Source organism: Leptonotus elevatus, chromosome 13 (assembly GCF_054856555.1).
Source record: "Leptonotus elevatus isolate MCC_2025b chromosome 13, RoL_Lele_1.0, whole genome shotgun sequence".
Taxonomy (NCBI): Eukaryota; Metazoa; Chordata; class Actinopteri; order Syngnathiformes; family Syngnathidae; genus Leptonotus; species Leptonotus elevatus.
In genome coordinates, this window is record NC_141251.1 from 7677410 (window position 1) to 7701372 (window position 23963).

The window sequence follows — 23963 nt, forward strand, 5'->3', positions numbered from 1 at the left end:
CATAGAGCTCCTGCTGCATTCTTCTGCTCACCTCAGAGACCCGACGCGCTAACGTCTTTACAAGACAACATGAAGCAAAGCAGCAGAGTCCGATGTGGAAATTGCAACAAGTGGAATCCCGCGCGGCCTTAGGCGACCAAAAATCCAATCGCTCCAACTGAACGACAACACAATCAGTGAAAGTGACGCCCTTAATGCATTAACAAGATCAGAGACTTAAGAGTGCACAATTTACACATAAACACATTGCTCTCTCGCTGTTCCTGGTAGAAATGTATATGACATGATGTTGTAAAGACTAATTACATGTTAAGCCCTATTTAAGTCTTTAAGAAAATTAACTCATTCACTGCCATTGACGGCTATAGACGTCAAAATTTCACTTGAACTATTTTTATTAGTTTAACATCTTTTTCCCCCACTTTTGTTAACAAGAGTATGAAAACCTAGATTTTTTTTATTGTCTATTTAGAACAGATTAAAATTTTTGATTAATCGTGAGTTAACTAGTGAAGTCATGCGATTAATTACAATTAAAAATAATAATCGCCTGTCGCCCCTAATTTCTAATAATCTTTTTTTAATGAATTTATGGAAGTGAATGAGTTAATGTCATTGTGTCCATTTTTAGAACCAAATAATACAATATGTACATAATAAAAGGTATTTTAATGTATTAACTTACTGTATATTTAGCACAAAATATTTGTTATTTTTAAATTGAGTTATTGTATGATCATTATTGTCATTACAAGTGTTCTCATTAAGAGCTGACCTAATACATCTGTTCAAATCATGCCATTAACGATGGAAAACATCCAGACATCCACAAGAATGGAGCTAAAAAAAATATATACTGACAATATCTAGCAGACCCCTTTTTGTTTCATGACACTCCACTTCCCCAAAACACAACACTTGTGGCTCAACATTGAAGCCATTTTTGGCCCACATCTTCTCCTGTTTTCCAGGTTGTAGGTTTCATCTTTCAGCATTCCTCAGTCCTTTCGCAAAGCCAAATATGTGGAGCACTCTTCCAGCAACCAAATATAAACACAGAGCAGTGTCTGCGGAAATTTAATAACAGTGGGATATCCACACTTCGGAAGCAAACTAAGTTTCCTAAGTGCCGATATGCAATTCACTGTACGAGATGGCTGGACAGCACAAAGTCAGCTTCTATGCAGTCCTGAAACATTTCATTATATTTCTGTCATCAATAGTTAAGTTGTGTGAGAAGTGCAAACCTATTGAAAAATGGCTTTTCTGTCCAATGTAGAAGGAGCACATCCATCAACACCACCTCGGCAAATAAACGTTTCCACCCTCATCTCAGCATTAATGTTAAATGCGGTTAAAAGAGAGACAAAAATATTTCCTGGTTACTGGACAGGAAGACATTTTTACAGGCAGACATAATATTACTCACAGTTTTAGTTTTTTGACCAACTTAACCGTAATCGAGAGCAGCTGGCCATCCGTTATTTAACATTTAGCAAATCCAGTTTTTCACTAATCAAGTCGTTTAACATTTTGCAGCACATTCATACATAACTTGCTTTCACATGAATTTAAAAGAAAAACAATTGCATGTGCTGATGGTTGAATTTATTTCAGTCCGGCTGTGTGGTCCACATATCAGAAAACCGTGGCTCTTGGGTTAATTCGAATACAACAAGAAATTATTCATGAAACTTCTGCATTTTCTTTTGAATTCCAGTTTGGAACATATCATCATATTTTCATAAGGGGTGTGCCAAAAAAATTATTCTCATAAGAATCGCGATTCTTATTTTGTACGATTCAAAATCTATTTTAAATGTCCCAAAAGTCTATTTTATTTAAAATATTTTATACTGTCTTGCCTTTGTCTGTGTGTGCCTTTATTGGGAGCGCTGTTCATGTTGTACCCAATTTGGCCACTTAGGGGCAGTGTGGTTCCACGCGGTGTAATACATTGTTAAGTTGGAGCCACATTAGAGAGTAGAAGGAGAAAGTCACGTTCAAGTTATTCCAATAAAAGTTGTTTTTTTGCAGTGTGGAGCCGTTCTTTTGAGTGCTAAAAGTGCCGCGAGTAGCGCGCTAATTTGGACTAGATCATTACCATTCCTTGCACATCTATAGATTGAAGCAAAAATCATTGTCAATCAAATCATTTTGAATCAAAAATGGTTCTTAATCGAAAATCTATTCTGAATCGAATCGCACACCCAAAAATCGGAATCGAATCGTGAGACATTCAAAGATTCCCACCCCTAATTTTTATGTATATGGCAGTCATCACCTATTCGCGCTTTACTAAATCCTCTGATTTACTAAACTGACAATAACCTCTGTGTATTATGGGTAGTTAGATTACTTTTCTTCAAAAGTCAACAGCGCTGCCAATCGTCATGGTAACGTAAAGCCAAACTCATTTCATCCGCCAACATATCATTAATCATAAACAGGCACAGACCCAAATGTTAACACGCTTGATGACGTGGTTGGAGTCCAGAGTATTTGCATACTCACAATTTTGAAAAAAATATATTTTTTTAAATATTAGAGTCAATGAAAAGGGCAAAGTGTCTTGTGGTTGAGTTGTGGTACCTCTTGACCCACTGATTCAAGCAGCCCTAAAGGTGCTACACGACCTCCTGCAAACGAGCTACTGCAATTTTAACGACCATGGCTACTGCTCTCAAGTAGCCTGCGCCAAGGCTTAAGAATAAAAAAAAAATAAAAAAAAATCAGGATGATTCGATACTCTAAAAAATATAGATGAAATGTGCTGTTTCTGGCAGGCAGCCCAGGTCTGTTAACATAAGCGTGTTCTCCCCGTTGGTTCGTCAAATTGCTTCAATACCCACAGGATGTCTGGAGAAAAGTCAATTGCTCTCACACAGTGTGTGCGTGCGTGCGTGTGTGCGTGCGCGCACGTGTATGTATCTCTGTATTTGACTATGTGCATTTGACAGTCCATAAATTCCAGTCACTCTTGATCATTTACAGATTATCAATTTTCTTACATAAATACATCATAATTATACAACCCGTATGACAAAGTAATTTTACACAATGTCAACCTTAATCTATGAGCAATAGTAAAACATAATTGGTGTTCTATGTACACTTGTGCATGAGAGTAGTGGTAGAGAGAGGTGAGATCTGCAAACATGCAGGCTAGGATATATATATATTTTTAATGGTTTTTATTTAACAACTGGATGAACCAAAATGTCCTGCAGCTAAACCAAAACAAAACAGAGGTAATTGTTTTCTGAAATAAATAGATGAGGAATGCTGTTAGAAAACACCTCGAGTCACTGTCTTTAGAAAGCAGTTAAGACCATCAGGTCACACTTTTTCACATCGGGGCAAGACACTGTAAAGGGTAGAGACCATTTTTAATAGATCAGGCCCTCTTCCGCATTCAGCAGATAAGGCTCCACAGCTGTGTACTCGATCTTTCTGGCATCCAGTAAATAGTTCGACTGAGAATATGCGGTCTCCGTTTTTTGATTTTTTTTTAGTACAGCGAGCTGAGATATCAATTTTTTAGTAGGCATTGACAATATTGTTGAATTTCCAGGAAAACTACTTCCGGTTTTCGGTTGCCCAGAGGTTTTCGAAGCATGTTTTGGAATGTGCTTTAACCCGTTAATGAGTTAAGGTGACAGACAGTATTAGCGAATATTTGTGTTTTTTTTTATAGTTTTTTGTTGTTTTTTGACTACCTCTACTTTGGGGAAATTCATTTATCGCTGGCGGGCGCATAATAACACTGTATATGAGTCACATGGATTTCTCTCCTTTTTTTTTTTTAAACAACCCTCTTACTCACTAAGAGAAGCAAATGACTCGTCACCACGGAGCATTTTTGCGAGTTGGAAATGGAAGTCAGTTTCTAATAAGAATGGCATTAAAGCATATTGCAAAACTGCAGTACAGTTATTGACATCCGGTGATTTCGAGTGATATTTCTTTCAATTCCAGTCAACCTCTGTGACCTGCTGTGGGTCCTACTGTTAAAACCCAACAGAACACAGAAAAAGTTCTGTCAGTAAGATTGAAAGTTTGCAGGGCCGCAGCTGGTCTCCATTTGAAACTTCTTGTCCCATAAGGTCCATAATTGGACTACAGTAAGTGGTGTGCACCAGGGAATGTCAGACTCAGTTACGTCTAATTTCACCTTGATGTATTCACTATCATGCCTTTTTTTTTTTTTTTTTTTTGTGGTGGGGGGTTTACAGCTGAAAAACAACAACTGCTGCTTGCTTCTGGTCAGCTAGATAACGATGCTTTTTTTCTGAATCACGTAAAAGTATTCACTGGATCAGCAAGGAAAAAAATAATAAAAATGTCACATTTGTGATATTTAGAAGAGAAACTTCATGACATGCTCTCTAAACTCATTTCATTTTCGCCTTTTCCTAAAATTTAAATTTGATACAGTGCCCATATGAGTGTCTGTAAAAACATTTTCTCTCCGAGTTGGCTGTGAACACTCTCCAAACAAGATACTAACAAGTTTAATGGCGTGTCGCGTTTAAGAGAGCTGCAATAGTGGCAGCGAGAGATCAGGTGGCGGAATGCTCACTACAACATTTTTTACGAGGAAACCAGATGGTGTGTTTTCCTCATTAATCGACTTGCAGCTCACCTCCTCCAGCGTCATCTTTGCTAAACGTGCAACACGGGTCAGATCACATTCATTTATCTTCACATTTTTAATCTCTTCATTTCCATCAAGATGCACTTTGAGAAACAAAGGGCCGAATCCACAAAGAATGCACTGTGTCCGCTGATTAATTGCTCATTTTCACCTGCAAGTTTTCTCACTCTCAATGTCCTATTCACAGGATATTGCGCCGATGATATTCCACCGCAAACACGCCCACAAAGTGTCACAGCTGAGTGCAGTTTGCACCTGATTGCCCACATATGGCAAAGTCTAAATGCTGGATTTGTGCCAAGAACGCCATGGCAGAACAGTGGCCGATAAGAGGAAGATGAAATTATCACCGAGGACCGAGGAGGTGCGAACGGTACTGTCAGAAAACAATTTACAAACATGAGCGCTTTCCTCATTCAAACCCAAAAACGTGTAAAAACGTGTAAACACGCTTTTTAATACTTTGTCCTTCACTCCTAAAAACGTATTTACACGTTTTTTTTATGTTGTTCTTTTTTTTTTTTTTACAAGAGCACACAGAATGCTTTGACGCAGCTTCGGACATAAAGAGGTGGCTTAAAGCAATGGTAGTTATTACACACACAAAAACGGCCAGGAGGTGGCATCAGAGTATAAGAGATCAGCCAGGGCTGAGTTGCAACAAACTCTTTTTGTCAGTGTTTTCAACAGGAATGTGAACTGAAAAACGGAAACAGATACTGACGAAAGAATCACTCATTCATTAATTTAATGTCCATAAAATACAATATATTGGTGTTATCATTTTGATATTTTCAGAGATTGATGTGGACATACGTAGAGATGTGCACGTTTCGTGGATTTTCATATGAGCATATGGGACTGATCGCCTTGGGTGGTGGGGGGGTTGGGGGGGGGGCATCATGCTTTATAGTTATGCTTGAAAATTGACATACCCTTTGGGTACGTACACTTTTGAGCACAACTGTAAATATACAAATGCTAAACATGAATCGTCACCAAAATTCACATGCACATCTCTTCTCATGTCAACTCCAACCTCTGGAAATAACAAAACAATTGCCACAGTATTTTATGTATTTATTTTTGAAAAAAAATCCCACTTGCTCTCAAATGAAGATGACATCACCTTGTGCTGATGAAATAGGTAACGACCAATCATGGCTCACCTGTTTTCTAAGTTTGGTCCGCAAACTGAGTCACGATCGGTTGTTGCCTATTTCCTCAACACAGGCGATGTCATCTTCAGTCGACTGGATGCAATGATTTAAGGTCATGTCGTGAACTGAACTGAACTGCACCGCTCGGCGGAGGTCAAGGCTTCGGTTCTTCGATGACCTTCCTCTCCTCCTTTGTCTGCATAACTGTCCAGTAGCTTCCTTCCTTCTCTCCATCTCTGGCTGCCGCATTCCTCCAATGATGGCCACACACTAGCAGCTGCACTGTAAACTTATCATGAGTAAAGAAAGGGGATCTGCTGTGCTCTCTTCCTGTCAGCACACATGTCAAGGTGAACTTGGGGGACTCCTTAAATAACCAACACCGTGACCCTGAGACCCCCCCCCCCCCCCCCCCCCGGCCCCGTGTCAGCTGCATAGATTAGAGGAAGCCTCTTCCTCTTGTATTAAACAAGGCCATCACTGCTGTTCATTTTTAGCTCCAGCCATTTTTTGCAAGAAAGACAATATTCATTCATTCATTCATTCATTCATTCGATGAACCTTTGCATTGTTAGGATATAAAAGTTGTATATCCTCAGTTTTTTTTATGACAATGCCAAAAATAATCCCCACTGCCATTAGCATCTAATAAATGAAATGCAAAGACAAGCATCTCAAGAATTCATCTTGCAGAGCAAGTGAAAACATTCAGCAATCAATTTCCAATAAGTGCTGAAAGAGCTGCATCTCTGAAGTTAATTGCCTTCAATTAAGTGTTTTTTTTTTTAACTCCTTAGTAAGGTGCAAGGACATGGAGGAGGAGCCTCTTCTTTAAAAAAAAAAAGGAATTTTTTTTCTATTCTAAAAGAACAAGAAAAAAAATCTACTCATGTTGCTCCAAAGACATAAGTATCACACTATTTTAAAAAATAGCTCACAAGTGATGGGACATTAACTTACTAAGAATTAAAACAGAAGAAGAATGTTAATGTTTATGTAATTATTTATTTAATCTTAACATGGTAAAAATAGTTTCTGACCATTGCTGCTATTGACATTCTAAGTGCAATATATTTGTTAAACCTCACACAAAATACTACTTTGCAATATTCTTCCATTACAATTGAGCAAGATATTTATGTACAAAATATATATACACTTATATTTACATCGTTTTCAACACAGAATCTAGTTTTCTTTTCTGATTGGGAACAATAGGCACTTAGGTGCGTCCAGGTGGCAATACACAAGTGACGACTGCCGACCCGAGCTGAGAAAGTCAAAGGAAAGTTTATTTTTTATTTTTTTTATGTGTCTTTTAAATTACAACTACAATAAATAAAGCAAAACTATACTGTATATCGGTCATGTTTATGTTTGGTTTGGAGTGTGGACGGTATGTGAGTATAGGTGACCTACACTATGCCAACCATGCTGAGCTGCCCAGGCAGGAGGGGATTCAAGGTGAGGAATCAGATTGCATGCCCCCCACATCCCCACCACCCCTCTTTTCTCTTTCTTTTCATTTCCGACCAGCCCCCATGTAAACTGTGTAAGCCAACTTCCTGTTAGTCAGGAATAACACCACACATAGTGTCAACCCCCTATTCTTACCTGTTGACCATAGCCATTGTGGTGGTGAGACACAAAAGCAAATGAAATCCTTGAGTCAGGTTTTTTTTTTTTTGCACAGCAAATTTTGGAGGACTTTGAGTGTGTCAATATATTTTTTCCTCAACATTTTCTAGTCAATTATGTCCAGCTGCGTGGATTTGCGGTGTGACTTTAAAACTTCAATTGAAATTACACATATACAAGTGATAAAATATTCAACAAAAAGTTATATGTGTTCAATAAATCTGTATGTACTTGAAATACTGTATACGTGTAAAAACAAAAACGATAGAAATGGTTTAAATTATTATTATTAATTTTTCATATGGCTTATGTCGAGCTGTAGCCTTTCCCAGCTGACAGTTGACCAAAGGACGAACGACTACACCCATGACTGCTCACCACTCAATTATAGGGTACATCGACAAAACGATTATTCACACTCACATTCACACATTGTGCATGAATTAATGACAAACTAGTCAATGTGTGGAAACATATCTAACAGTGATTGCATAACCATTACACTATTCATGAATATACTTTTATTAGGGATGGGCGAATACCAATACCAGGTATCGGTATCAGGCAGATACCAGGCCACATTTCATTTTAAAAACTAAACTAAAACTAATACCGAAACTAAATAAAACTAAACTAAAATTTAGCATTTTTTAAATAACTAAAACCATTTTTTTTAACTAACAGAACCATCCTGACAAACAATTAAAACTAACTAAAAAAAATAATAAAAAAAACTCAAAACGAAATAAAAACTAACTAAAATGAAAAGTCCAAAACTAAAATAACCCTGCTTGGATGTAACCTTTTTATTTGGCTTGGGAAAAATACATGTATTTGATTTGTATTAAATTCAGTTCAAAATCTTTCTGCCTACACTTCAATCAAATTTGACACAATCCCGTTACACTACCTGTGGCAAAAGTTCGACATGTTTCCTGCAAGCATAAAGTTGAGTCTCATTTCCGCCACCAAATTGTCAGGTGTCAAAGGAAACGCCCCTTGTTCTGCTGCAACACCCAGCACGACACAGACAAACGAAACAAATTCCCAAACAGGGAATCAGGATACTCGAGTTTTTACACTCTTGCATAACTGAACTGTCTATGAATATACACCCCTAAATTTACAGTTTGGATATGATCCAAATTGGGATTTTTCTTGTGAGTAAATTAGCACACCGCTATGTATTACAATATGTCTTGAGGAATATCAAATGTGTGGTATTGTAGCCACAACTGGTGTGTTTTTTTTTTTTTGCATGTGGCTTCATTTATAGCCTTAGATGATGTTACCAGTTTTGATCATCTGTCACTGGAACTACTTCTTTACTTTACACTTGACTTATTCATTGAGGATCCTGTCTCCATCAAGGCACCGCAGTTCTGCCCTCTCAGTCACCAGGCAATGCCAAGAATTAAAAGTATGGCATTCATGTGGACAGAGTGTGCGCCTGGTGATGACTGGCAGGAGCCAGGTGGGCCGCACTTCCTACGATTCACAAGAATCAAAAGAACTCTTCGGCTTGTTTAGTCTTTATTAGATTACTTTTCATTGTATACTTTTAAAAAAAATCTTATTTGACAAAATATTTCCGACTACATTATATGTGTGATGCATCTGTTCTGGGCCTCAGGATGAAATAATGGACAAAACTAGATCTCATTAGCTTTTAACTATCAGAGTGTACTCAGTAGGGGTGTCAGGCGATTACAATTTGTAATCGTAATTAATTGCATGACTTCAATAGTTAACTCATGATTAATTGCAAATTTGTTCTGAATGTACAATAAAATGTACAATAAAAATGTTTTCATACTCTTGTTAGCATTAAAGTGGGAAAAATGATAAACTAATAGAAATATGGCTGCATCTTTTAGTCATTGATACAGTAATTAATTTCATATTAATTCATACAATTGAGTTAACATTACAAAGATGTACTGTACTGTAAAAAAAACAAGTGTGATATTGATTTGTGTTGGTCATTTTTCTGCCACTAGATGGCATAATTGCATTTATAAGACGTTGGTGACAGCTCAGTGCATTTTTCTTTTCATATTAAGAGCTATCTTTTTTTATTTTTATTTTTTTTATTTTTTATTAAGAGCTATCTAATCTTTAACATGAAGTAACTTGTGAAATACAACTTGACCCCAATCTCCACAAATATAGGCATTATCGTTACATTTATTACTGCTAAATTTTGACGTGGACGTGTCTGCTGCATTGCGACTGTAATTCCCCCAGTGCAGGTTTTCCAAGTAAGTGTCGGTCATTAATCGGAAGAAATTAGTAAAGAAACTTTCAATTAACAACAAATGAACGCACTAATGTTGACACCCCCTGTACTCATTTCAAACTGATGACACAAGATCAATATTGATAGACAACACAAAACTTCTTTTTTTTTCTCTCTCAACCCCCCCACGCTTGCTTTTGTGTCTCTGGCGAGACCATCTGGTTGGCTTGGAGTTGAAAGACTGCCACACCTGCAGCGAGTGGAGACGCTTCTTGTGAAGCTACAAACTGATTACTACATAAATGGGCGTTCACGGGCCGACCCACGGACACTTAGCACCATGTTGGAACACTCTCATCCTATTGACAAGAGCAATTAGCGCTAATGTGTTGTGATGGGCACCTCCTGCTGTTCCCACAGCGCTCCGGGACTCACACACATGTAAAGCTTTTAAAAACGCATGAGTGGGAAATGACTGGAGCGATCATCGAATGTCATTCAGTGGACTCCGACTGTGCCAGCAAAACCTTTGGTGGCATTCTTTTTTTTGATTGGATTTTGACACACAAAGAATAAACTACAAAAATTGGACATGATCATTTATTTTCGAGTAAAGTAAATTCCGTTATTTGTCAAATGTAATTCTGGCACGCTATGGATTTTTCAGTATTTGTTGGTACTTCCCATGATCACAATGATTTAACACTCACAAGCCATAAAATGGGAATTCTGTGTGCCATATAATGTGACTGCAGACAGTTGGTGTGTGTGCATGCGTGTCGCACACACACACCTTTTATTGCTAATTACTTAATAACTACCACCTGAACAAAACAGGTGGGTTTTAGATAGAGGTCGTTTCTCAGAGTCTGCAATTCGCTGACAATGGATGCAAATTGTGAAGGGGGGGGATCATGTCAATAGGTGGAGTGGGTCTAGTTTAAATCACTTCTTTAAATTATTTTTAATCTGTGTCTTTAAAAACTTTCCTTTTTGAGTTTTATTTTATTTTATTTTATTTTATTATTATTCTCCTGCCCATGTGAGGATAAACGGTTCGGAAAATGGATGGATGGAGGGATTTCTTTTTTTAATTCAGATTTTCAATTGGTTGTTTTGTTGCACTTTGAGATGTATTTTATACATGTAAAGTGTGCTACAAATAAAATCTACTATTATTATTATTATTATTATTATTATTATTACTTTACAATACAATAGAAGAAGAGTCAAATAATTACTAGTTATTTAGAAATCAGGTTACAGTGTTAAAAAGAAAGCAGAAATCAGGACTAACAATTTGCTTAAACACGGCTTTATCTTTGTGGAATGATTACAAAAGCTTTGAAGGAGATTGTGAGCACATTCAATATTTCTGTGTCGAATTGAATAGACCATCACATCACATAAACGGACCACGAGCTGTGAGAAATTGTGCTTCGAACACTTCTACAGCAAATGGGAGATTTTCTTGAAGCTTAAGAATGGTAAATATTTTTTTAATATTTTGCAAAATACCCAAAAGACCAAGCGATTGATTCAGAGGTAGTTATATTCTATATTTGTTTGTATGCCTGTGCCTGTGTGAAATGTGATCATTTGTTGTTCAAACGGTGAAAAACTAATAAATGTTGTTTCCCAATTTTACGTGGTTGTTATCATAAAACAAGAATAAAAAAATGGAAATATAATGGAAATATAATGGAAATATAATGGAAATATAATGGAAATGTAATGGAAATATAATGGAAAATTTGGAGTTTTCTTTCTATTGGTATTTTCGTTGACGGGCTTAGTGAGAAAGGTGCGTTTGCGCCGTTGTGCGCTGTTATGAAGCAAATTGACTATCTGGGCTCGACAGATGAGATTGGCGCATGCATAGTGCATTTATAAAGAGAACTGCAAGGGGTCCTTGTATGATGTATAGTCTGCCGTGCCGTGCCGTGACTGCTTGCCCGCCCATGTCATGTGTTCACAATGCTTGTAGTTTGAGTCAAACTAATCAAATAATTACATTTCTTTCATGATATGTAAATGCACTCAATTTGACTGACTGGACAACGAGGTCCAACCTATGTCAATTGTGATAGACTCCAATGGGCCCCATGGCCGTACACTGGTTGTGATGTACAGAAAATAGAGTACTTGAACACTCCGCACCGCCCTCAAGAACAAAGTACCAGGAGTGTTTATCAAAAAGTATGCATCGAACGTTGATGTTTACTTTCAGTTTCTTCAGACAAAGCCAGAGAATGGGAAACATACCTGGGGGACACAAGCAGCTGTAAGGAGCCTCCCTCACTTCTCGTGTCTTTGGTAACCGTGCTGCAAGTTTCTGCATGCAGGAAAAAAAGAGAAAGAATTAATTCATCTAAATAGCTCAAGCAACAACAACAAACAAGATGGCAAGACTTTTATAGCACGGCCGCCGTAAAAAGTCTTCTTTATAGTGTTGGTATGGTGTAATATCTATTCAACCGTAGCAGCACAAATGAACGAAACAGATTATTTCCCCCACTTTTTGCGTGTGCTAACAGTTAGCATCTGCTGATTCAGCCACCATGTACAAAGTGCTCCATTGGCATTGATTCCTCTTTTGGTAACCTGGAGAATGCTCAATCCTTTTTTTTTTTGCCTTTTCTCTTTGTGGCAGCTGGTCCACAACAATCATTGTTAAAGTGTGCCGTTTACTCACTCAAGTGGCAGGCGCGTTTTCCATGCTGCCAAAATGGCTACGCTAACGTCCATTTTGAGACGCGGATTTCTATTGCAAACTGCGTTCACGTTAAAATAAAATAAAATAAAAAAAACTCTCTAAACATAACCTGCTCTTATCTGTAAGTCCTTTCAGTGTACTGATAGTTGACCTCATTAGATCCGCAAATGTCTGCCTTTGATTTGACCCTGAGCAGAATACAAAACCATGCAAGTACTCCAAAGCATAGCAGTCAGTCTCACTGGCAGTGGTTACAAGCAGAGGAATGCCAGCACGGACTGTTTAGAGGCTGGCGACAGGTGCGCGAGGGGATGGCAATGGAGGTGCTGTCATTCCACGCACTCCTGGTCCGCTGGGCACTGCCTGTTACAGTACATCCGTGCCTGTTATCTCAGTCTGTGGCACGATGGTTTGGTCAACGTGTCATTAAGTGAGAAGAGACACAAAATCCCAAGACTTTCAAAGGCTTCTGTCTGACTGCACCTGGCAACTATATAAACAAAATCGCTTTGAGTAAAGGCTGCTAATGCGTTCAACTCACATTCATGCGGATGAAAACTTACTGTGAGGTTTCAAATGTTGTTGAAGGTAATGGAATGTTAAAGGGGTTTGCAGATGTAAAAAAAAAAAAAAAAACAGCTGAAGCATGCACCAACAAGACACCACAAGATTGTTGTGGACTTTCTTGAATATTACAAAGCTAAATTATGATTTGTTTATTTAAAAAAAAAAAAAGTTTTTTCTTTCTTTCTTTCTTTCTTTCTTATTTAAAGTGCAACTCAACAGTCTACCAGACACTTGCTCCATCCTCATCTATTATTCGGAAACGGCGAGGGGGAAGAAAGTTGGGCGTGGTTTGGCTGTGATTGACAGCAGCGGTGAAAACTATGATCTCAATCATTTCTATACTACGACAAGCTAGCTATGCTAAATAAACTAAACCAAATGCTATGCTAGTAAATCACTAACCTGGAAATCGAATAAAGATGTTCAACAAACAGAAGCTACTATTCTATTCACAGACGGGGTGTCGGTAGTAGTAGATGCTCGGCGAAGGAGAGGACAAACAGCCAAATTGTGTTTATCCCGCTGTTTAACCTGACGAACGCGCCAACACATTTAAAATTCATTTAAATGTCAAAATAATGACCAGGACATGTAGACACCCGTTTATACAGTTGATCAGCAAAAAAGAAAAAAGCTGATTTTAAAAAACAAAAAGAGAGAGCCCCCCCCCCCCCCCCGCCATTCAAAACACTAATTTAATTGCTTAATACAAACAAAGAAAGTCAAAAAATGTGTGAGATCAAGTGGGGAGTGTCACATCACATTTCATATTTTGCATCCCAGCTACGTTGCATATCGCTGGTGTCGGGCCAAAAACCTTGTACCTTCAAAATTGTCATTTTTCAGGACGCCCCAAAAACGGCACGTTCAAGCATTAACATTGCGTCATCAAAGAGAGCAATTTTCAACACTTTCGATCATTCGCAATCACGACTCATCTTTATTCTTTGGCTTTTGATTTAGCATGAGACCTGGCATTGTTTTAGTGTCCCGTGGTATTTTTTTTATTTAATTAATTTATTGTTGTAACTGCCTTGTTGTACGTTGTTGTATTTTTGCTCCATGTTCAACGCTTTGTACGCAACGGTGATTGTTTTTAAATTGCTCAATCAATATAGCATGCTTGAAGCAAACATGCTAGGGACTCTATTTTTGGGGGAACTGTGCGAGTGAATACTTAATTACCCTTATTATTAATACCACAAAGTAATGCTTCAAAAAGTTTGTTTTAATATGTTTAAATAGTAATCGTTTTAAATGTGTTTACTACAGTGAGTGGGAGCAGTAAAACATTTTTTTTTTTTTTTATAAGATGATATAATCTCTATTCTTTGCTGTATATCACTGGTGGGTTTGGAGCATATCCCCCGTGATAAACAGGAGTTCTATTTCGTCCCTCCCAAGCACCATCTCGCGGTCGTCCGGGGACTCATAGAACCGTAGTTACAGTCGTAACTTTCGTTTGCTGCACTCCGTGGCAACCAACAGAGACACTTTTCAGTCAGTCACAACTCGTGTGTGGTCAACAGAAGACAGACAGCATGATGTCAGTTACGCGACAGACCTCCACTATGACACTTTTTAGTCTGTCAAGTGCTCATTTACATTTCCATAAAGAATGCATCTTTTTCTGTAGTTTGTCAAAAGTTCACCGTGTTTCGATTGTTCACAAAGACTTTCTTCATCTTAAACAAACTTGTGGGAGTATGAATACTAGAGATGTCAAATCGAGGTCCAGGAGAATAAATCACCTGCGAGTTCGGAGCTAGCTAAAGCCAAACTGTCCGTTTTTTACTTTCTGGACCTGGATTTGACACCTTGAATTAAAACCCATTAAGACTACTCCTTTTAGCACTATATCAGCAATTTATGCATTAACGTTTTTGTATTCATCATGATAGCAATCATGTCACATGAACTCTTTTTTTTTTTTTGCTTGTCCATGGCGCTTTAAATCTTTTAGAATAACTACAACTGCAAGCATGTCTGCTTAGTCTCAAGCCCCAAAGTCATTGTGTGATGAAAGTAGTGACCCCTATTATGTAGCGTATTTGTGTGTTTGTGTTGGTTTTTATGTGCGCGCATGTAGCAACTAACTGTGGCCTGATGAAGTGCAGAGGTATGTAGGTTGGAGCACTTTTTACCTGAGTGTACTGTTAGCAATGGGGCTTTCTGATTAGCATGTGTCATGTTTAAGCAGGCACACGCACACACATACACAGAAAGTATTTGTGTTTGTGAGGTCTATGTAAAGCGGAGTTGTCATACATATGTTCAAGCTTCTCGGTATAGTGGGTGACAGTTCCCGCGGGGGGCCGTGTGGTTAAATCAGCGCAGTGGAAAACGATATTTTTCACTTTTCTTCACCTCAAATGTGGCGCGGCGCTCCCAGCCAGCATCTGCACTCACTATGTGCAACAAGCACTTCTGTGATTGTAAATGTTATAGGGGCCATGCGACAGAGTCAGGAGAAGGTCAGGGGGTCAGGTACAGTACATTTTACTTAAAAAAAAAAAACTTGGAAGAGCGTTAAAACATTTTGTGTACGAGATTATGTTTTTGGTCTCCTTTTGGATATAGCAAACAGTAAGAGTGGCAAAGCGCAGGTGGTAAAGTGGCCGTCTCCCTTGTGAGTTTGTTCCTCAACCCTTGTGGAACTTCTTTTTTTTTTTTTTAAATAAGCTAATAATTGTACTCAAAAAAAATCCTTCTAAAATTTACTGAGTGAAAAAAACTTTATTCGTTTTTTTGTAATGCAATAAGCCAATCCTCTCGTACACAGTAAAAATACTTTGAGTAAAATTTTATCTGAATATTTTACTGAAACGGAGAGGATCATAAGGGTCATAAACATTTACTCTCTTCCAATTGTCAATTTTACTCTGTTTAGAGTAGAAACCAAATAGACTCATTTTTAGGGTAAAATGTACTCTACAGAATTGACTGTGTATATTTTAAATGTATGATCCTCTCTATCGGCTGCAGTTTGCTTAGATCTATAAAGTATTTCAATTCATCGCTCACAAAATCACTGCTTACAACACTTTCCAGGACATGGTCAAATATTTTGTACCTTAACCAGATGGTACAAATGGTACAGTTATAACCAGTGTCATGCATTATATATATATAAAAAGGTTGAACTCAGACAGATTTTTTTTCCCGTCGAAATCTTGCGTTGCATAAGGCTATGGAACAACAGCTGTGTGCTGCAACGTCTGGCAAAACAACTTGACCTGCATCTGGCAATGGAAATTGAACATTGGTCTAAGTCCAGTCCTCTGGCCCAAACAGCCACCTTTTCCAAGATGGAATCTTCCTTACACACTACCTCCATTCCAGTTGTAATTACGATTTACAGCGTCTGCAGTCATTCATCATGGGGAGTACATTCTCAATAACTGAATTGAGACAGCCGTATAACTTGGCTATGAAACGCGTTCATACTGTTGTCGTTATTCCGATGGAAGGTTGACCAGTGTTTTTTGCGTCCAAACTTGAGTTCCTCTGCACTCACGTGTACAAAAGTTTTGGACAACCTTGAACTGTGTCGAAAATACGCCAATCGCAAATGATTTCAAAACAAAAAAAAAAGACTTTCCTGCTTGGGTGAAAGTAACAATCTCTCTTTGAAAGGCTACATCTGGTTGTGCCCCATTAATAATGACTATGTATACGCACAGAGATAAACAAAAAAGGCCTGCTGCTTTGCCTTGGGCATGTCTGCAGATGAAGGAGATCCTCATCACTGTGGGCCTCATGGTCAGCCTCACTAACAGATCTCCAGACCTCTAAAAGTGTAACATTCAACTATACTTTACCTTCTTTTTTTTCTTTTTTTTTTTACACAGCACAGATAGCTGAAATAAAGAAAAGGTATGTCTTGAAAAATATTGGCACAAAAATAATACCCATCTCTCCATTTTCTATAATGCTATAGAAATGGATTGATGTATTTTGGCAATACTGCACAGTGCATTGGCAAACGTATAACTTACTTAAATTCCCCAGTGACACAATTAAAGAAAGTTAGCAAAAACGGTTGCACTAGAGGCCGTCTGATGGAACAGCAACAAGCACTTTTATTGTTGTATCAATCTTGTCATCTTCTTTCAGAGAGGGCTATTAAATTGCATTTATTAGGAATACAATTAATGAAAAATGTATAAATGTATATATATTTGATTTATTTATTGTTTTTTACGGTATTACGGAAGAGGAGTAGGGCCAGTGAAGGGGTGGGGGGGGGGGCGGTTTCGCTTTGCAGGATTCAGACTTTATTCTCAGAATTCTGACTTTAAAGTGAGAATTCTGACTTTAATCTCAGAATTCTGACTCTGATTTTGAAGTCAGAATTCTCACTTTATTCTCTCACTTTGTTCTCGGGATTCGGATTTTAAAGTTATAATTCTGACTTTAATCTCAGAATTCTCACTTTATCACTTTAATCTCAGAATTCTGATTTTAAAGTGAGAGCTCTGAGATTAAAATCAGGATTATCACTTTAAAATCAGAATTCTCACTTTATCACTTTAATCTCAGAATTCTGATTTTAAAGTGATAATTCTGACTTTAATCTCAGAATTCTCACTTTATCACTTTAATCTCAGAATTCTGACCGTGAAGTGAGAATTCTGACTTTAATCTTTCTTTAAAGTCAGCATTCAGACTTTGTGACGTAGAGCTATAAATTGTGGGGGGGAAGTCAGAAAGTCTGAATTCTGAGATTAAAGTCAGAATTCTGAGAATAAAGTCAGAATCCTGCCTACTTTTTTTTTCTCCCCACTGGCCCTAATCCTTTTCCGTAGTTTTTAAATATACTATCGGAAAGTAACAAGAAATTAATGTTTGTTTGTGAAATTCCATTTTGTAATTATATTTTTCATTTTACTTGGCATGTGTCTTTATATTACTGCAATTGAAAATCTTTAGTCTGCAACCTCTTTGGCGTTAGTAGGCATTGGGCTCTTTGCTCACCGAGGGAGCAAATGCCTGTTTCTGAGAGAGCAGTGGGGTGAAGTGGGGGATGATAAAGGTTGTTTGGCCAAAGAAAACAGAGGTAGAGAAAACAGGCCTTTTTGAAGACTTCAATCACTCTGCAAAGGCTTGTTAGTGTAGCTGTGGAAGTGGTCAATAAAAGGGTAGCAGAGGGCGTCCTGAGGAGCAACAGATGTGAAAGGTTGGGAAGAGCACCTTGTGTTAAACAAATGCATACTGGTTTGCATATAGAACTTGCTTGGGGACAATCAAATGTATAAATCAGCCACTTGATTCATTTGGACAGTCTCCTGAATTGGGTTAAAGGTTGTTTGGTCTTTTACAATTTTAAATATTATATTGTGTTAGTGATCACTCAATCAATTTTCATTAGCAATCTCCATCAGTCAGTTATGAGGCCCCAAAAAGTGTGTACTAAAGATTGTTTTCTCCCCCAGAATAAACACCCGTACAAAACTTTTGTTTACATGAATTCATAAAAGTGCCATGAGTTGAGTTGCCATGAACATTTACTCCAAAATTAATTATGCTACTTATAAATTGTGTCATTTTTACTTGCCGAATAATTAATTTATTAAACACTATACCGTAGTGAAAAATTAGATGGCAGTTGAAATGCTTTCTGAAGCTCCACTTGGATAACAGATGAATTAATTGCTACCTTAATATCATTTTATTCAGGATCCGACTGAGTTTATAACTTCCAAATTCTTTTATATGAGAACAGTAAATAAATAATGATTGAAATCCCATATTTTGACATAAGTTACAAATAAATTAGGTTCTAATGCAAGCAATATTTTTTTTTATGAGATGAAATGCACATTTTAAGGTAGGCCTACAGATATTCCTCCTTAATTTCAACAAGTACAATGTTCCATCAGATCAAACAGAGCATAGAAGAAGCGCTCACCTTGTCCAGGATTTGGTCCAGTCTGTCCATAATAACGGGCTCCACCTGCTCCAGGGACAACATCCAGGCAGAGAAGTGCTGCTGCTCAAGACTTACTATCCTCGATTGCAACGCCGTCGTCCGCACAAAAACTCCAATGCATATTCCAACACTTAGCAGACACAATGCAATGCAAATGGTTACGGAAGAAAATTGTCTCCAGTTGTCCCACTTGAGCTTTTCGGAATTGTTCTTCTGGAGCTTTTGGCTCGTTTTCTCAGCGACAGTCCACTTCTGCTCCGCTTCCATTGTCGACCAAAAATAAAGTTTTTTTTATCCACTTGAAAGTCAATCAACTCATCAAGATGACGAGAACCAGTTGGGAAAATCTTGAAGGTTTACAAAAAAAATAAATGCTGCTTTGCCACTAAGTTGTCAACCTGTTGCTTCCAATCAATGTTCTAATTGAGTTTTTGACGACCAAGTGACCTCACGTGAGCAACTATATCAAACTTGGAAACAAAATACATTTTGTGGCTCCCCCATCGGTCAGAGATGTTCCTGATGATGTTGACGCGTAGATGTGCCGGGTTGTCATCTCAGTTCCACTCGCGTCGCATAATTAGGTTGCTCCTCTTTCTAAGTGTGTGCCGCAGGTCTGCCGCCAGTGCGCCTTACTGAAACCTGAACCAGCGTCTCTCTCCTCTCAAGCCTCAGATGCCGCGGCCCATTTTGCACACTGACTGCAATGCTCCTCCTCCGTGGCTGGCTTTAGGTTAAAAGCCAGGGCGGGATTCGTGGCAACGCTGGAGCCCCCCCTTTGATGTGCGCACTTGGCTAGGGGTATTTTTAGGGGACGCAAAACCAGCAACTGCTGTTATGGTAATGGGTCTGCTGACTTTACTGCTGTCATCCAACCAAGTTAACGTGCAAAGTGTCCAGCTGATGGCTCACACTCAATATGTTTGAATTTTTAACCAATTAAAATCATCATTTGACAATAATTAACGCCTTGAGATATACGTTTCATTTGTTCCATGCCCAAACGCATGTTTCTCAAATCATCTTCCCCTATTGAAACGAATGGAGATGCCATTAATCCGTTTTAGCTTCCCCTCAAACAACCACAAAAACATTTTCGTAAGAAAAAAATAGCACTTTATAATATTGCACTTCATGAAAAACCACAGCGCGGTAACTTAATTAAATAGAATGTCAAGGATGAAACAGTTCAAGCCAATTCATTGTGCTGTTTCTTCTGGCGTGCCTGCCTTGGCCACTGGGAGGCAGAATGATACCGTACAGTCATGCAGACACAAACAAAGAAGAATATATTGTCGCTGCTATGTGAAAAACACTCATGTTCACTTCTTCATTTACCCCTCTTTTTTTATGTTTTTGGGATGTCTGCATTCAGTCTCATTCCAAAAACATAAAAAGGTTAAAAAAATAAAAAATAAAAAAAATAAAGACCCCCCAAAAAATGGACATATCATATGTGTTTTTCACATAGCAGCGACGTAGGCCGACTCATGGTGACTTTGTAAGATGCTGAAATATTAGTCATATTTTGTGGTCTGGAGGATAAAGAATATATGCCTGTGACTATTATTATATCATCCATCTCACTATGTTGCTCCACCGTTTGCGTTCAAATATCCATTGCTTCTAAAACGGACGCTAAGTGATGCTAAGTTATTTTGTGTTGTATGTTAGCATTAGGCTAAGCAGACTTTCCAAAAGCAAACACATACATGTGTAATTCTTTTTTTTTTTTATGTTTAATTTGACAATAAACTTCAACTGGGAATGGCATTTTAAAGTTTTTTTTTTATTTTATTTATTTTTTTGCTGGACTGCTCTGTAGTTGCTTGCTGCTGTTGCTGAATTGAAATGTGTCGTACGCTACCTAACACAACACTACATGTCCGGGGACGAGCATGACGTCACCCTCCACCACTCCAACCCCCCCTAACCACCAAGAAACCGCGTTCTCCCCAAACACTCCACACTGAAGGGAAGATACAAGCTGATAGGTGTAGTCACGGTTAAAAAGTCAGGGATCTTTGTACTTATTTTGGCATTGGTGGAGCATGCATGATGAAATCTTTAACATTATCATTTTAAACTCCACAATGCGCCTAATATATATATTTTTTTCACCAGGCCCGAATGCGCAAGGATTGGTGAGTTTTAGGTCCTCAAAAATGTGATTCATTTCGGAGAAGAATAATTTCTGACCTTGAAGTGGTCGCTGCTCGGACCCAAATAATCCCTACAAAAACAATAGGGACCTCATGTGCGTGCGTGTTGTGTGTGTCATGTGAGTATACAGAGTGTTTTATGGTCATACAAGAGTCATATAAGAGTTTTAAAATACCTTCCTGTTTCTCATCAACAAATTCCAACAAAATCAACATATTGGGTTGATTTCCGGGCAAACTCACAGCACTTTAGAAAATTAGCATATTTTAGAGTCACTCGTATTAAGGTGCACCTAATGTAAACTCTCATTGTCAGCTTCTCATATGGCCTTTGGAAGAATTCATAGTATAAATAGCTAATAAAAATCTCATCTTTACACTGTAATTTGAAGTGGATCATAGGATGTCCCTTCAGTGTCAGCCACATCTTAGGATACCATGTGGCTGCAAAAGGCTTATGACGGAAGCTTGCTGGTCCAAAATCACTTGGCGTAATGACGACATGTGCTGCAAACCCTTCTAATTACAGTGTGGGCTCAGTCAGGGCAGCTGGCTTTGTGATTCTCCAAGCTACGAACTCTTTGAAAATGATCCGCAAAATTGAAGTTACATTTATTGCAATCATGGAATAATTTCAATTTTGATCTGACATCTGCTCTCATAACATCTGCAATTGAAATAGGGTAAATTATTTTATCACTTGTTTTCATGCTTGTGTGTCCAGGCGTGTGTCGCTTCTTTCTTGTTAGTATCAACTGGGAACCGTGTGAGGAGGGGTGGGATTTCATAATGGGTTAATACCGGCGTGAATTACCCCCCCCCCCCCCCCACACACACACTCACTCCTCCTCAAAAAAAGTCACCCTCTTCTTTGCAGAAATTCACCTACCACGGGAGGGCTTGGAACGTATCACCTCTGGGAAGTAAGGGAACACTGTATTTTTTACGTTTTTTATTTTTATTTTTTAAATACTTCCTTTTAGAAACTTCATAATTCCTAAATACTATCAAACATGTCAGATTTTATTTTTTAGGATTTCAAAGTTTTAAAGGCATAATGTGTGCCATCTAGTGGTGAACTAATAATTCATTTATTTAAAATAAAAAATAAACACTATTGATTTCAATAATATGCACACTCACAAAAAAAAAAAAGTCCTAAGACGGCTCACCTGTTTTCCGGTTTGGCCAGCACAGGTGATGTCATTTTAAGATGACAGCAAGTAGGAGAATTTTTTTTTGAAAGGTATTAATTGTTCATAAAAAATAATGAAGTTGGTGGACTGCTTCAGATTTTGTCCCGGTCAGTTGGTGCAAAATACGTACAGCTGTAGCCAATCCGGTCATTAACACCCAACTCCCTCTCCAAGCCGAGGAGAAGGAAACAAAATAAAGAAGCAGCAATCAAACAGGCCAAGGTAGTTCAGCCAAATGAAAGACTGAAAAAAGAAGTTTTGAGACGAGACTTAAATGTTTATGATTTCCGAGTGCAGGGCTTGCCACAGCACTGGATCCCAAATCGAAAATCCTCCTGAACCTTTTTTTGTCTTTGGCTGTCCACCCGCACCCATCTGTCTCTCGTTTGTTCTGGTGTCCCCCAGGGCTCTGTCTTGGACCCCCCCTCCTCTTTAACATCTACATCCAAACTTTTGGCAATATTTTCCTCAAATTGAATTTACACTTCCACTGTTATGCGAATGACACCCAGCTCTACATATTCACCAAACCCACTGCTGCTCTTCCTCCTTCCAAATGTGCGTTTTATTTGTACTCGTGCAACTGTATGGTTCAGCGTTGCTTGACTGAGATTGCATGCACAATTTACAACGACTTCAACTAGGAAATTTCTATAATATATCAGCAAATGAACCAACTATTCCACAGCCATCGATGTCATATCTGGGCTTTAATCCGCATTAGCAAAAAACATATGTGCTGAAGTATTCAAGGACTTGTGGAACACAGGGCACCTTTTATGAAACCTTAAATAATGTTCCAGCTTTTGCTCTCTTACCACAGTATCAAGCTGATGTGGCTCTTGAATATCCAAATTACAACCTCTCCTTCTCTGCTGTGTTATTATAGTTATATATTAAAGTAGTTGGTAAAGGAGGAAAGACACACCGCATGAACTCAAATTAGTTAATAAACATCCCTTCATATTTTGGTGAAGGAAAACCAACACCTGACTGATCTTGGCAATTAATTTTGCTGTCTCGGTTCTTTTGATCTCTTTCGAGCATTTATGACGACATTAACAGACCCACAAGATGAATTTTCTCAGGCTTACTGATATTAAGTCACTGATATTCTCTCCCATCATATTTTTGGTTGAATAACAGCAATGTGCCTGTATTTCTCAATTTGAAGGAAGGGCCAGGCACTGGTACACTTTTATTTATAAGACAACATTGGGACTACTGCTGTCACATATTTGTGCCGTAATTACTCGGAAAATGCTGAATTGGCCACAAGGTTATTTGTTGCATACGCTCATACAGAGTTTTGGTTTACGCTGTGCCTTATGGATGGAATATGCTCAAAAAGGCTGGAACCGAACTGATTTCATGTTTTTAAACACTTTTAAATCCAAACTCAGTTTGTACTATCAGCGTGCTAATAATTGAAGCAACATGTTAAACGGTTTGAGGATGCAAACGTCACAAGTGCCAACGCTTCACAAAACAATTTCAGTGAGGACTTAGTGAGGACAGTAGATGTTCCAACATGATACCAAAAACTCAACTCAATGCTATTTGTGAATCAAATAAACTATGCATTCATCAGCCATTTTCAATTCTACTTCTCCTCACTGGGGTTGTGCGAGTCGGAGTCTATTCTGAGATATGAGATACACCCTGGACGAGTCACCGGTAAATTGCAGCGCTAAAT

The 23963-nt window shown here is 38.2% G+C and overlaps 1 protein-coding gene across 1 annotated transcript in view; it reads right to left on the reverse strand.

Moving 5' to 3' along the window:
• The window catches only part of LOC147163683 (collagen alpha-1(XXV) chain-like), a 36430-nt gene extending 16814 nt beyond the window's left edge, over positions 1-19616 (reverse strand). Inside the window, exons 1-2 of the mRNA XM_086092924.1 lie at positions 18889-19616; positions 11960-12029 (exon numbers count right to left, since the gene is read on the reverse strand). Of these exons, the coding sequence (XP_085949050.1) occupies positions 11960-12029; positions 18889-19176 (358 nt within the window). The 5' untranslated portion in view covers positions 19177-19616. The remainder of the gene's footprint in view (positions 1-11959; positions 12030-18888) is intronic.
• Between the last annotated feature and the right edge of the window lie 4347 nt (positions 19617-23963).